We start from the raw sequence: 12,389 nt of genomic DNA, 5'->3' as shown, positions 1-12,389 counted from the left end.
AGATTCTCTCTATTTTCTGTTCCCTCCTTCACCCGTTGGTACTACCTCATGCTGGTGTACAGTCCTGGCTAGTACATGCAGGTTACAAAGAGTCTTCACTTTTGTTCTATTTCGATTTTATATCTGTCTCTTTGGCTACGTTGTTTATTCCTTCTAGTTTAAATGGATCAATGTTGAATTTCTTGTTCTGTTGAAAGAACATTTTCTCACTAATGCAGGTTGTAACCATCACTGATGAGATTTGTGTCTCTTTGTTTCAAATTAGAACTTCTGAAGCGTATGGACGATGGTTTGGATGAAGTGCGGGTGGAAGCTGCCAAAGCTCTTGCCATTTGGTTTCACTGCACTGGAAATGATTATGACAGGATATTGTTCAGGAGCCACATTGAATTCCTGTATCGTGGGCTTTTGGTTCATATGGATGATCCAGAGAGGGACATTCAAACAACTGTCTTAGGTAACTGATGTTTTTCCTTCTCATTCTAACCAAATAATTATTAAGTGTGCTGTGCATAATGCATTTAAACCACAGTATTATAAAAGTGTAGCAGATTTTACCACTAGCAAAACATGTATTACAGATCACCCTATTATTATTAACTACCACACAGAGGACTCCAAATCTGAGAGGAGAAAGAATGCCACAAGTTTCTGTCTTCTTTCTAGTGATTCCTTTATGGAAGGAGTTAAAGTGCAATCGAAGCATCAGCTCAGGCTAACCTATTAGTTTATCTCTTCCTTTGTATATGAAACACCTCCTTTTTGATCTCTCCATCATTAAGTACTTGTATCTAAATTGTAAGCAAATAGGAGAGGTGACCAGCTGTTGAAGCCGAGTGATTTTTTTCAGCTCCAATGTAAAGGGTTGGTGAGGCAGCAATAAGCCTTTGGCACTGTACATTGGAGCACTTTCTCACAACCTGTGTGTTTCCTTCACTCTGACACCAGTTGTCTTTATCCATCTCATTACGCCTGAGTTGCTTGTGAATGTCGTTGTGGGGGAAGTAGATAAATACCCCTGAGACCACCAAGGAGCTGCCACTGGAGCATCAGAGGTTGAGTGTGCATGAGTAAGACTGGGTCTTATCGACTGAAGCGTAGCTGGAATCCAAAACTTCAGGCATTGAAAACCCTTATTCAAGCAAATGAAGATTTAAAAGTTCAACTCCCTGAGGTCATTTTGACCAAAGGCATCATTCTTTGAAACAATTAGATGTTTTAAAAAGCTGGTGATAGATTCTTTCTATCTTCTGCTCGCGCTCTCACCCCTTGGTACTGTCTCATGCTGGTGTACAGTCCTGGCAGCCTTCTAAGCACCTAACCCATGATCATTGCTGGTTTGTGAATATTGGAAGCTTGATCAGGCTTGCAAGATGTCAACACAATCCCTTTCAATCAGTGGTGAATACATATCAGTCCAAAGTGGGAATGCTGGCTAACTATTTTTCCTTCGTGGCTCAGGAGAGACCTAGTCAATTGTAGTGCCGTTGCCTCCAGCTTGACAGATCTGCAAACAGCACAGACTGCATAGGGTGATGCTGGGACCTCCTGAGTCTGTGCCTCAGTGCCATGTTTAGCAGATACATTTACACAGATCCATTGAGTCTCCCTCTTGAACGTACTACTCGCTAAGCACATTTGGGTCAGATGACACATTGTTTAGCTGTCCTGTTCTACGCATCCACTCTGTTCAGTGTCTGGTTGCTTTTTTCCTGGCCTCCTTTTATATTTATTCTTGCATTTGGACTTTTTCAGTTGGTCCCAACCAACTTTTACAGTGGAATTATTGTGTGTGTTCAGAGTAGAATTTGTGACTCACTCGTTTGTGGCATTCAGTTGTGCCCTCTGAGTCCCAGTCAGCTGTATATCCTATTTCTATACTCCTACCATTGATAACGGGCAGTGCTTTTTATTATAAGGGTGTATGCAGTGTATAAATTGGACTTTTCATCTCTTTAAAGCACTCCAGCAAGTTCACTCCATGAACCTCCAGCAATTCAGGCTGAGGCAGCACTTGCATGTGTCTGTTTTATACAAAATGCTTACTCTCCTCTGGTGCTTGGTATTGAATATTCACGGCTATTAGTGCTATTATTACTATGGCCCAAATGCTCTCACCACCTGCAGTGTCTTGTATCAGTTTTATGCATGTGCACCTCGACTCACCTCTGGTTGAAATATCCATGCAAAGCGTATTCCTTTTTAAATGTAATTAAGTGGGTGTTTATAAATATAATGCCTAACTTGGTTGCTTTAAACTCATAATTGTTCAGTGGTTTATATTTCATGAAATTTCACAGTCTTTATCCAAAGTCTTCCACTTCTGTCCGCCTACAAATACACTTTACAGTAAAATGCTTTGAAGTACTTTGAGATGTTTTGATGATGTGGTAAAGTGCTATATGAAATGCAAGGATTATTATTTTTATCATTAATAATAATGAACACTGCTACTTTCAAGAAACTTTTCCAGCATAAAGTCCTTGCTTTCGCAGTTAATAGTTGCAGCTCATTCAACTAAAACTCCAGGTGAATACAGCAGTGACTCCAATAAAAATATGAAAGATTTGTGTGAACTTTTTAATTTTTTTAACGTTGTTGCTTGACTTTGCCAAGTCTCACTTAAGCAAACTGTACCACAGTGTCTAAGCCAAAATGCCAGTAAGTGAACAACAGTGGCATTGACTGTAACCTCTGCTAGTAACTGGTTGTTCCACTTATTTTTTTAAAAATAAATTATTTTGAGTTTTTCACAGCTTTCATAAAGTAAATATGTCAAGTGCTTAAACTTTGACATTACTGCATGCTTTACCAAATCATCCTCTCTCTCTCTCTCTCTGATGTGCTTCGTGTCGTTTCTCACACACATTGCATCGTATCCTCACAAGCAGCTCAACAAGTAAGCTGCAGAGATCTGACACACAAATCTATCATTATCACTTCCTCTGAATTGTTGCACTCCATTCGTTTGTAAACACGTCATTTAAACCTTGAAGTTTTACCTAATGTTTTGTTTAACATAGCTGTTTTGTTTTACCTTTCTGACATTGCCAGGTAACATTTAAAAAGGTTTCAATCAACCAGCTTAGTTCTAATTCCATTTGCAACGACAGAAGCCATTGATTTATTTTTCCTTCCATTCCCTGAATGTTAGCCAGCCCCAGAGTTGCAGTGTTTGACTTGTTGCCAGCAGTGAGCATTGGCGATGTCAAGGAAATGGATAGTTTCTTTCTTCTCTCCTGTTTGTGGCTGATAGCCATGGGCATGCTCGAGCAAGGTTTCCATTGAATTTGAGTACCACTGGATCAGTGTTTCATGAGATCTGTAGTCAAAGCATTATCCTACATTATGCTTGTGGAAGCAGATGCAGGTTAACACCAGTCTTTATTATGGTTAGCGACAAGGAGCCAGTCAAAACTTTTATAGTGCTGCCAAGTGACCCAACATGAAAGGAAATTAACCACATTGAAAGATTTATGGATATTTGGATGTATTTTAAGGTACCCAGTGCTTTTGGAAAAAGAAACTCCCATTTAGGGCAGAACCTTCTAACAAAATATATGCACCACCTTCATAACTTCATTTTTTTAACAGTGGTTTGTTAATCCACCCATTTCCTTGACATCGCTCATTCTCTGTCTGAATTACCAGTATGGCTGTCGAGGTAGATTTTGTCAGTAAATTCAGGAGGAAATTAGATAGCTATTTGGGAAGAAATCAATCGAATGTGTAAGAGAGCGAAAAAGAAAGTCTTTTTTTTACTTTGGTACTGGTTAGATGGGCTGCTGTATTCCTACAAAATGTACAGTCAATTCACTTTACAGTATATTCTGTGAAGTGCTTTGAGACATCTTATTATTGTTAGTATTATTTATCCTCTCCACACACCAGCAAGTTGGCAACCTGAAAGTTCTGTTTCTTTTAGTTTTGATTACTGCAGCATTAAATGTACACGAGTGATATAAAATATCACTTTTATTCGGGGGATTTTATTGACAAATTTGTGCAGTTTATTGACATCGATAAAAGAATAAGGTATCAAAATGTTCTCACTGTTGAACTTTATTTTAAAACGTTGTTCATTCCGAGGACAATAAACTGTGCTTCCTTGATGAGAAATACTTTGATCATCCACATGGGGGCACTATATAGTGCAGTTTGCTGATGGCTAGTTCTGTGGTGAAGGTAAACATCCACCACTGATACCAGCCAACGGTTAGTTGAACAATTTGTCTCTAATTTGACACTGCAAAACACAAGTAAACCGTTTCCTTTGATAAATCTCAGCATCTGGTTTGCAAAAGCTGTCATTTCCCAAATTTTGATGAATTACATCGAGAGAGAATCTGTTGTCATTGCATTAATCTTTGAATTAGTTGTCAAAGCAATAAATTAGTTTCCAAGCCACGGGTTTGGATTGAGTTCTGAGTTTAGTTACTGTTACGTATTTCTGAACTGGCACTTTTTTGACTGAAAAGGTAATGCAATGCATCCCAGCGCCTATTCACATTACTTTTTTAAGCTATCTTCCCTCGTTCCAACAATTGTCTGCCAATGGGAAGCTTAGTCACATACAGAACGAGCCCTTACAATTGAATGAGATGTGTAAACTCTTGCTTGCAAGCATTTGTACTGCATGTTCACAGAAATTTGAGACATTATTAACCTCTATTTAGATGTTGTGGCCATAGGAAAAAATATGTTTTGAGATTGTATTTATTTCAATTTGTTATTATATTTGTAATTGCTACAGTCTTATTTTTATTTATGGACAAAATTAATTTGAAACGATCAGGAAAGGACTATTATTTTGCTGTTCAAGGAGTCGGCATGCTGTATTTTAGTGTGGATGCAGATGCCATCTAGTGGAAAAATGTATAATAGTGTTTATTTTTAGCCTTTTTGGACTTTTCATAAGGTGGACTGTTTACTGGTGTTTCATCTTAACAAAGAGAACCACTGAATAATTTGTACATAGAATAAATGTTACCTTTCCGCTTCCACGGTCATCTCTTTCAACATTTCTTCGATACTTTCAATATTAAGATACTCAAAAGCAGCTGAATTATTGCTTTCACGTTAAGTTTAACTCCAAAAAATATGCTTGCATTTTTAAACTAAGACGGTTATGAACAAAATTGGGCCTGGCTAGTATGTAGTTTTAAATGGAAAAAATTGACTTCCGTGAGTATCTTTGTAACCCGAAAACATTTGTCAACTGATGTCAGTGTGATGACATTACTGCAGCATAACACTTTTATTAAGGCTCATTTTAATCCAGATGTTCACAATATTGTAAGTGCAAATTAGTTGGCTGATTTCAATGTCATAGTAATGGCACATAAATAACTTTGTATGTACATATCAGGAAACAGTCCATTTTCCAGCACATGCTTGTAATTGAAGTAGTGCTGGGAAATGGCCTGTTTTTTGAGCTAGTAACCACATTTTGTATGTCAGGTATGGTTGGAGATGGTTGAAAATGTAATCTTCCTGCTAAATGTGCCTGTTTACACCAGGAGAACATTGACTGGTAAACACTCCTCACTGTTGTGCAATAAATGGAAAAGGAACATTTGCTCCCTACTCGGTGTGAAACTGAGCCTTGCAGATCCGGCAGATTCAGAGTCTTTTTGCTAATAGCTCTACCCAGGAGGGCTAATTCAGCCATGACAACCACTGCTCGCTGTTAACAAGTGATCCCTGCTGGAAAGGTCACATGTCTCTTGGCAACTGTTGAGAACAGGATTGGGCTTGGCCATGCCCCTCTATGGTTGAGTTAACTTGTCAACACTCACTGTGCGGGCACTTGGGTGAACACCAGCACGAGAGCAGGAATCACCGCCTTTAGGAGCAAAGGAGAAACCTTTGGAGGTGATGGAAAAAGATACATATATCTAATATACTAATAAAGACATATCACAACATCTTGGTCCCAGATCTGCCTGTTTTGTTGCAAGTTCTTTCCCCCCTTTTGTTCTGCACCTCTGTTCTCCTGCTGTGTTGCAATCCGCTCCTTTGTTCTGCATCATTGACACCTCTTTAACCCATCACAGTCTATTCTGTGAAGCGCTTTGAGACATCTAGAAGACGTGAAAAGCACTATATCAAATGCAAGGGTTATTATTATTATCATCCCCTGTCCTCTACCCCTTTTTCTCCTTTGTCTTCCTTGCCCTGCTGTCTTCCTTGCCCTGCCACCTCCCTCTCTGTTAGCCCTTAAAAGCCTCTCCCTCCCAACATGCCCCAGTTCTGATGAAGGGTTGTGGATCTGAAATGTTGACTCACTTTCCATACTCCATAGATGTTGCCTGACCCGCTGGGTGTTCCCAGCAACTTCTGCTTTTTTTAATTAAAACAAAGTGTCTGTCTGTGTGTCAGTGACACTCACGCAATAACCGATCGATGTAGAGTCATGATTTATACCTCATCAAAAAGGTCTTGCATCTGGCAGTGTCATGGCCATATTTATTTGGGGGAATCTCCTATCGTTGATGAGCTGTATTTAAATTGCTTTAATTAAGCCTTCAAATATGAAGTATGCATCGTAATCTGCAACTATATGGCAACAGGCGACAGCACACACCGTTCAGAGAAATGCATCTATATTCTACAACAAATGTTCGGTACTTTTTTTTGATTGTCATGGGAGCTAGAGTCCTCCCATGTGGGACAGAGAGAGAGACTGAGGAAGAACGTATTATAAAGTGTAGTGACTGTGTTTTGTGTGAGAAACAATGAAAGACTTGAGACAGAGAGACTGAGAGAGAAAATATATTAAAGGAATCCTCCCAAAAAGAGTCCTCCCCCAGGAGTCCTCCCAGCTGAGCATAGATAAAGATGAAATATCTACATTCCATATTGGATCCGTTAGTTGCAAGTGAAGCTGCAATGGGCACAGCTAGTGTATATATAAACATAAATATGTTACTTTTGAAAATATATTGAGAAATGTCTGATGTTGAATTATTTTTTTTGTCCTTTTTTACAACAGATGTCTCAAAGCAGGAAGCTTTATTTTCCCACAGGTGCTCATCCAAGAAATTGAGGCTGTGAAACACAAGCACCGCACTCCTCATTATTGCGAGCAGCTCCTCCAGCACATTTGGTCACTGAACAACAACACGAGCAAAGCCTGAAACAGCTGAAGATTCAACAAACCCCATTGAGACTGTGTAGTGTTCTAATGATGGATAACTCACACTTGAATGTAACAACAGAATATATTTTAATCTACAAACACCAAAATATCCATTGACTAGGCAGCACACCCAGTACTTTTCCCCCAATAAATGCCTTAAATGCTAAATGAAATATAGGGATAGTATAATTGTTTGGAGTTGGACGGTCATTCATGTTGAAAATCCATTGTTGATCAACCGGACGTTACTGAAGTTCTCTGAGCTGTTAAGAGCAGACATTAAGATGTCTTTGTGTGGCATGTTTGTTTTCATTTGTTAAATGCTTTTGGTAATTCTGTCCAGATCATCTTTGTCTCAGCAGGTTGAATCAGTTTTAAAATGTAGCTTTGCTTCTTAATTACAGCTCTTATGATTGACATTAGGCCTGAGAGTTGTGGGATTAGGTTTGATGAGATAACTTTTTGATGAGACAAAAAAATCCAAAGTTTATTTAACTGCTGTGTCTCCCAGTTTTTCGAAAGGTACTTCTGCAACCGTGCGTAAGATAACTTAAAATACTCTTTGACTACATTTTTACTTGCTCTCAATGTCTTGCATTTTTACAACAAATTTTTTAAAAATATTTTACACAGGCAACAATCACCGTTCTGTACATAGAATTATACAGTCCATCGTGTCTGTGCCGGCCCTTTGAAAGAGCTACCAATTCAATCCCACTCCCCATAGCCCTGCAAACTTGTCCTCCCCAAATAGTTATCTACCTCTCTTAAAAGCTGTTATCGAATCAGCTTCCATCACCATTTCAGGCAATGCATTCCAGATCCGAACAACTCACTTTGTTAAAAAAATTCTCACCTCCCCTGTTTTAACAACCATTTTAAATTTTCATAACTATTTTCATGTTAACTTTCCTGATAATTCCATGGTTCAAGTCACTATCTTGAACATTTTTTTATTTGTTATGTTTTTGCTGATACAGTATTGTTCATTTTGTGTGTACGAAATTTAATAAATTATTTGCTGTAACATTCATTCTTGAAATCATAATACTCATACAAGATTTTAACTTAGGGTAAATCTTTTCTTTGGACACAAATTTGTATTAAATGTAAAATGTATCGCTTTGCCTGATCGGTAGGGAAAAGGCACAAAGCCATATACATAGACCAGCTGGAGAGAAATTCCACTGGATGTAGCCTTGTGTTACTTGGTTAGCAGGTGCATACAGAATTAAAAATTTCATCTCAATTCTGAAAGTAGTTTTCTGCCCTGATTTTAAAATTAAGACGGATGTTAAGAATAAGTCAAACCCTGCAACTTTGTCNAAAAAAGGTTATTTTTATTTTTGGATCCAGGTGGAATTTCTCTCCCTCCACCCCCCCACCCCCACCCCGAGAGTTGCCGTCTAAATTTAAATTCCCACTGTGTTCTGTGTTAGTTCATCTCAACAAGGTAGCAGTTTTGTTATCAAAAGCTTTCTCGAGATAGAGAGAACAATTATCCAGGGTTACCACTCCAAAGTACGCCTCAGTACCGAATGCCCATTTTTTACATTGCCCTGTATAAACAAAGCAACTTATCCACTTGTTTTTCTTGTGATTAATATATTCATCTTCATTAAGGATCATTTTCCATTTTATAACTTCAATTTCAACACATACTTTCCCCAATAGAGGGAAAATGTTCAGCACCGTGGTGAATCTCAAACCCAGATCTACTCACTGATCACGCTTGACCATAAACCGAAAGAAAAATGCTAATAACAGTACCCGGGTTTGATTCCCGGGTGGGGCAAAACCTTAGGCAAGTTACCTTACTCCACACACGTGCTTCTGTTTACCTTGCAGTAAGTAGGAACCCAGTTGTTAGTCAATTGGCGGATCGCTTTACGATCAAGGGGTTATTAATAATCCCTTAAAAAAAGAATAATTTGGTCACTCAATCCATGGCTGTTTGTGGGAGGGACACTGCTGAGCGCAATTCTCTGCTGCATTTCGCCACAAAATATACAGTCAATTCACTTTAAAGTATATTCAGTGAAGCGCTTTGAGTGCTAAATCAAATGCAAAGATTATATTACACAATGCTTTTATAACAGTCCTTGCGTTTGATATAGCTTCTTATATCATCAGTCTCAAAAAACTTCACGATTTTACTATAAAGTCCACTGTCTGTTTGTAGGAGAACCCAGCAACTAATTTGCACACAGCATTATCCCACAAACGGCCGAGGAGCGAATTGTATCTGGGGGATTGACTATCAGGACTTGGAGAAACTCCCTTCCCTTTTTGAACTCCTGGTCTCCTCGATTTAACAACTCACCCTCTGGTGATGCGTCGCTTCTTAATCTGGCCTCTGCTGCAAATTACAAACTACAAAGGTAAAAAAAATTAGGCTGTCAAAGTAAAGATAATATTTCCTTTTATTTTTCCCAAAAGATAAATTTTAATAGCAAACCATCAAAGGACTTGTTAGTCGTCACAGTTCAGTTTTAGAGTGTTGAGTTTTGCTGCTGGTGACGTCAGTGCTGGAGTGAACCGGGTTCACCCGGCGGATTTTATTGGCGTTCCTTTGCAGTAGTTCTTCAATATCTAATCCTGTAAAAGTGGGGGATTCATTCTTCAAGCACATGGAGAACATGTAAAAAAGAGAAAAAAAATCTATGTAATGGAAAAAGTGAGATAATAGTCCACGCAATGTGATGTAGCATCTTATCACAATTGCCGAGACATCTCAAAACGCTTATAGGGTGTTTTGTAGGCAAACATGGCAGCCAGCTTGCACTCAACAACGTCCCACAAACTGCCATGAAGTGAATGACCAATTTCATCTGGGGGATATGGTCAGAACATTAGGAGAAACTCCCATTTGTTACAAATCTAAATTTACTACAGAACGCGACAAGATCTTCTCCAACGTTGCTTTGAATTACTGGTGCCCTGTGGAGTATTTCTGAAACAGTTCATTTTTTATTGCAAACTGTAAATAAAATCAATATTTTAATATACAGGTTATCGGGCATTACTGTTACGTGTTGGGCAAAATAAATCCTTGATTTTTTTTGTACTGCCATTCTATAAGCGATGCAGCCAACAGGTGCAGGAGTAACAAGGGTCATTCTCAACAGGATTTGTGAATCCTGCCAGGAAGAGGATGTATCTCACACCAAATGCTCTCCACATCTAGTTACCAGCAGGGTTCTGTATTTGATAGTAAATTTTGATAGTATATAATAAATTGTAATATATAATAAATTGTATTTGATAATATATAATAAATTGGTCATTTTCAATCCACGACTGTTTGTGGGACGCCGCTGTGCGCAATTGGCTGCCGCGTTTCGCCCACAAATATACGGTCAATTCACTCTACAGTCTATTCTGTGAAGCGTTTTGAGACGTTGAGAATGCAAGGATTATTATTATTATTTGAGATTCTGGTGGCAAATTCTGCATTTCAGCTGCAGTGCAGTTTGAACGATTACGTGTCGACATGCAAACGTGTACAACACGACAAGTGTGAAGTGCACAGAGCAGTTATTTTTGCTGTGCCTGCAATGGAGCCGCAAATGCTCTTGACTGACAGCGTTAACAGTGGCCACTGGATGCCGTTCTATCAGAGCAGCAGAATCTTTCCTACCTGGCTTTGCGTCTTTCTTGGCCCAATGCAAGGCAGCGAATGTGCACAACACAAACTGTGCAGCTGCTTTTTACCCTCTCTCAAGAATGTTTCAGCAATTGTATTTCCCTGAGAAGCTAAAATGAAAAAAAGAAATGAGCCATTCAACAGACCTTTAAAATTGTTGTGAAACACGTTGATTTAGGGGATGAGAACCTGAATCCGTTAATATACGGTACCTTAGCTTTATAAATTCTATTTAAAATTTTCATTTGCCACAAAATACAGTGATAACATTTTAAGGTATATCCTGTGAAGCACTTTGAAACATGCCCTCAACATGAAGGCCATATAAACTGTAACCATTTTTAAAAATTTTATTTACTGACATTTATACATTGAATTCCTAAATTTCTCTTCTATCCCCATCTTTACTACTTTTCCCACTCCCTTCCCTCCTGTCTGGTATAGTCTTTAATGCACTGTGACCGGAGTGATGTTAGATTATCAAATGCCTTGCTGCAAGCGGTTCTCAAACTTGAATAAGTAGCCTTTTAAACGGGAAGCGATCAAATGGTTAAGGAAAAATATTAAAGGGTAAAATATTAAAGGGAAAGAGCAATCAAATGGGTTCAGAGTGCAGAAATCTGGTGGAAAGAGCAGTCGGCAGCAAAGTCAGGATGGGCTAATTAGCCTCAGTCTGTCTCACAACCAGTCTATGATCGCATGGCGCATTTTTATGGCTGATGTGAAGGGTCACCACATGAGGAGGAAAAGCTGAACAACTTGCAGTATCAGCTTTCTGTCAATTGGTGTCCCCAGAGAATTAAACTCACCGTAAGTACCAATTTTTTTAGTTTTAAGTCACATTTGCTCTTTTCACACACAAGCACGGCAGACATTGATAGTAGCCAGGCACTAATTATTACGTTTTTTTCTCTGTTTATTACCAGCTTTAGGTGTCAGCCGGGCTCAATGGGTGGTACTTTGCCTGAATCCGGACTTTAAATTGACAAGGCGAGGCTGACATTCCAGTGCTGGGCGTGTGTGGCATTGTTGGAATTGCTGTTCTGCAGATAAGACATCAAACTGAGGTCGGGCCTGCCTTTTTAGATGGATGTTAAAGATCTCACGGAACGATTTGAGTTTCTCCCGGTGCCCTGGCCAACAATCTACAGATAAGAATCTTCGTTGACTTCAGGGCTGCGTGTGGGACATCTCTGTTCACAAATTGGCTTTACAGTATATCCTGTGAAGTGCTTTGAGACGTCCTCCAGAACATGAAAGGTGTTGTATTATTTATTTTCTCTCCTAGATTCTGAGACAGTGAATCTGTCCATAACCTGTTCCTGGATCTTTACCTTTGAGTGTATCTCTTGCCTAGTGGCAGAAGGCAAATCTGCGGCTTGAACTTCTACTTTTTTGGTTTGACGTCAGGTGCGTGAGCTGTTAAAATTGGATCACCTCACAGCTCATTGGTATCAGGCAGTGCAGCAGGTCCCATTTACCTGTTCAGGTGGACATTAAAGATACTGCAGTACTATTTGAAAAGAGAAGGTACCCTGATTAACAATTCCAAGATAAAATGGGATTTTTTTTCTTTACATTTTTCACCAGTGACAGCGGTGG

The 12,389-nt window shown here is 39.0% G+C and overlaps 1 protein-coding gene across 2 annotated transcripts in view; it reads left to right on the top strand.

Moving 5' to 3' along the window:
- Positions 1 to 8,172, top strand: part of LOC103178684 (dynein axonemal assembly factor 5) — a 54,966-nt gene extending 46,794 nt beyond the window's left edge. Inside the window, exons 12-14 of one of the 2 annotated variants that reach the window (XM_042341244.1) lie at positions 266 to 457; positions 1,214 to 1,225; positions 7,006 to 8,172. In XM_042341244.1, coding sequence (XP_042197178.1) covers positions 266 to 457; positions 1,214 to 1,225; positions 7,006 to 7,139 — 338 coding nt within the window. In that variant the 3' untranslated portion in view covers positions 7,140 to 8,172. Of the gene's footprint in view, positions 1 to 265; positions 458 to 1,213; positions 1,226 to 6,994 lie in introns of both variants that reach the window. The other variant, XM_007893553.2, reaches the window with a different exon arrangement.
- Positions 8,173 to 12,389: the final 4,217 nt, after the last annotated feature.

The sequence above is a fragment of the Callorhinchus milii genome, unplaced genomic scaffold (assembly GCF_018977255.1).
Source record: "Callorhinchus milii isolate IMCB2004 unplaced genomic scaffold, IMCB_Cmil_1.0 Scaffold16, whole genome shotgun sequence".
In the NCBI taxonomy this organism is placed as follows: domain Eukaryota; kingdom Metazoa; phylum Chordata; class Chondrichthyes; order Chimaeriformes; family Callorhinchidae; genus Callorhinchus; species Callorhinchus milii.
Note: the sequence above shows the minus strand (reverse complement) of the source record. Positions and strands in the feature narration are given on the sequence as shown.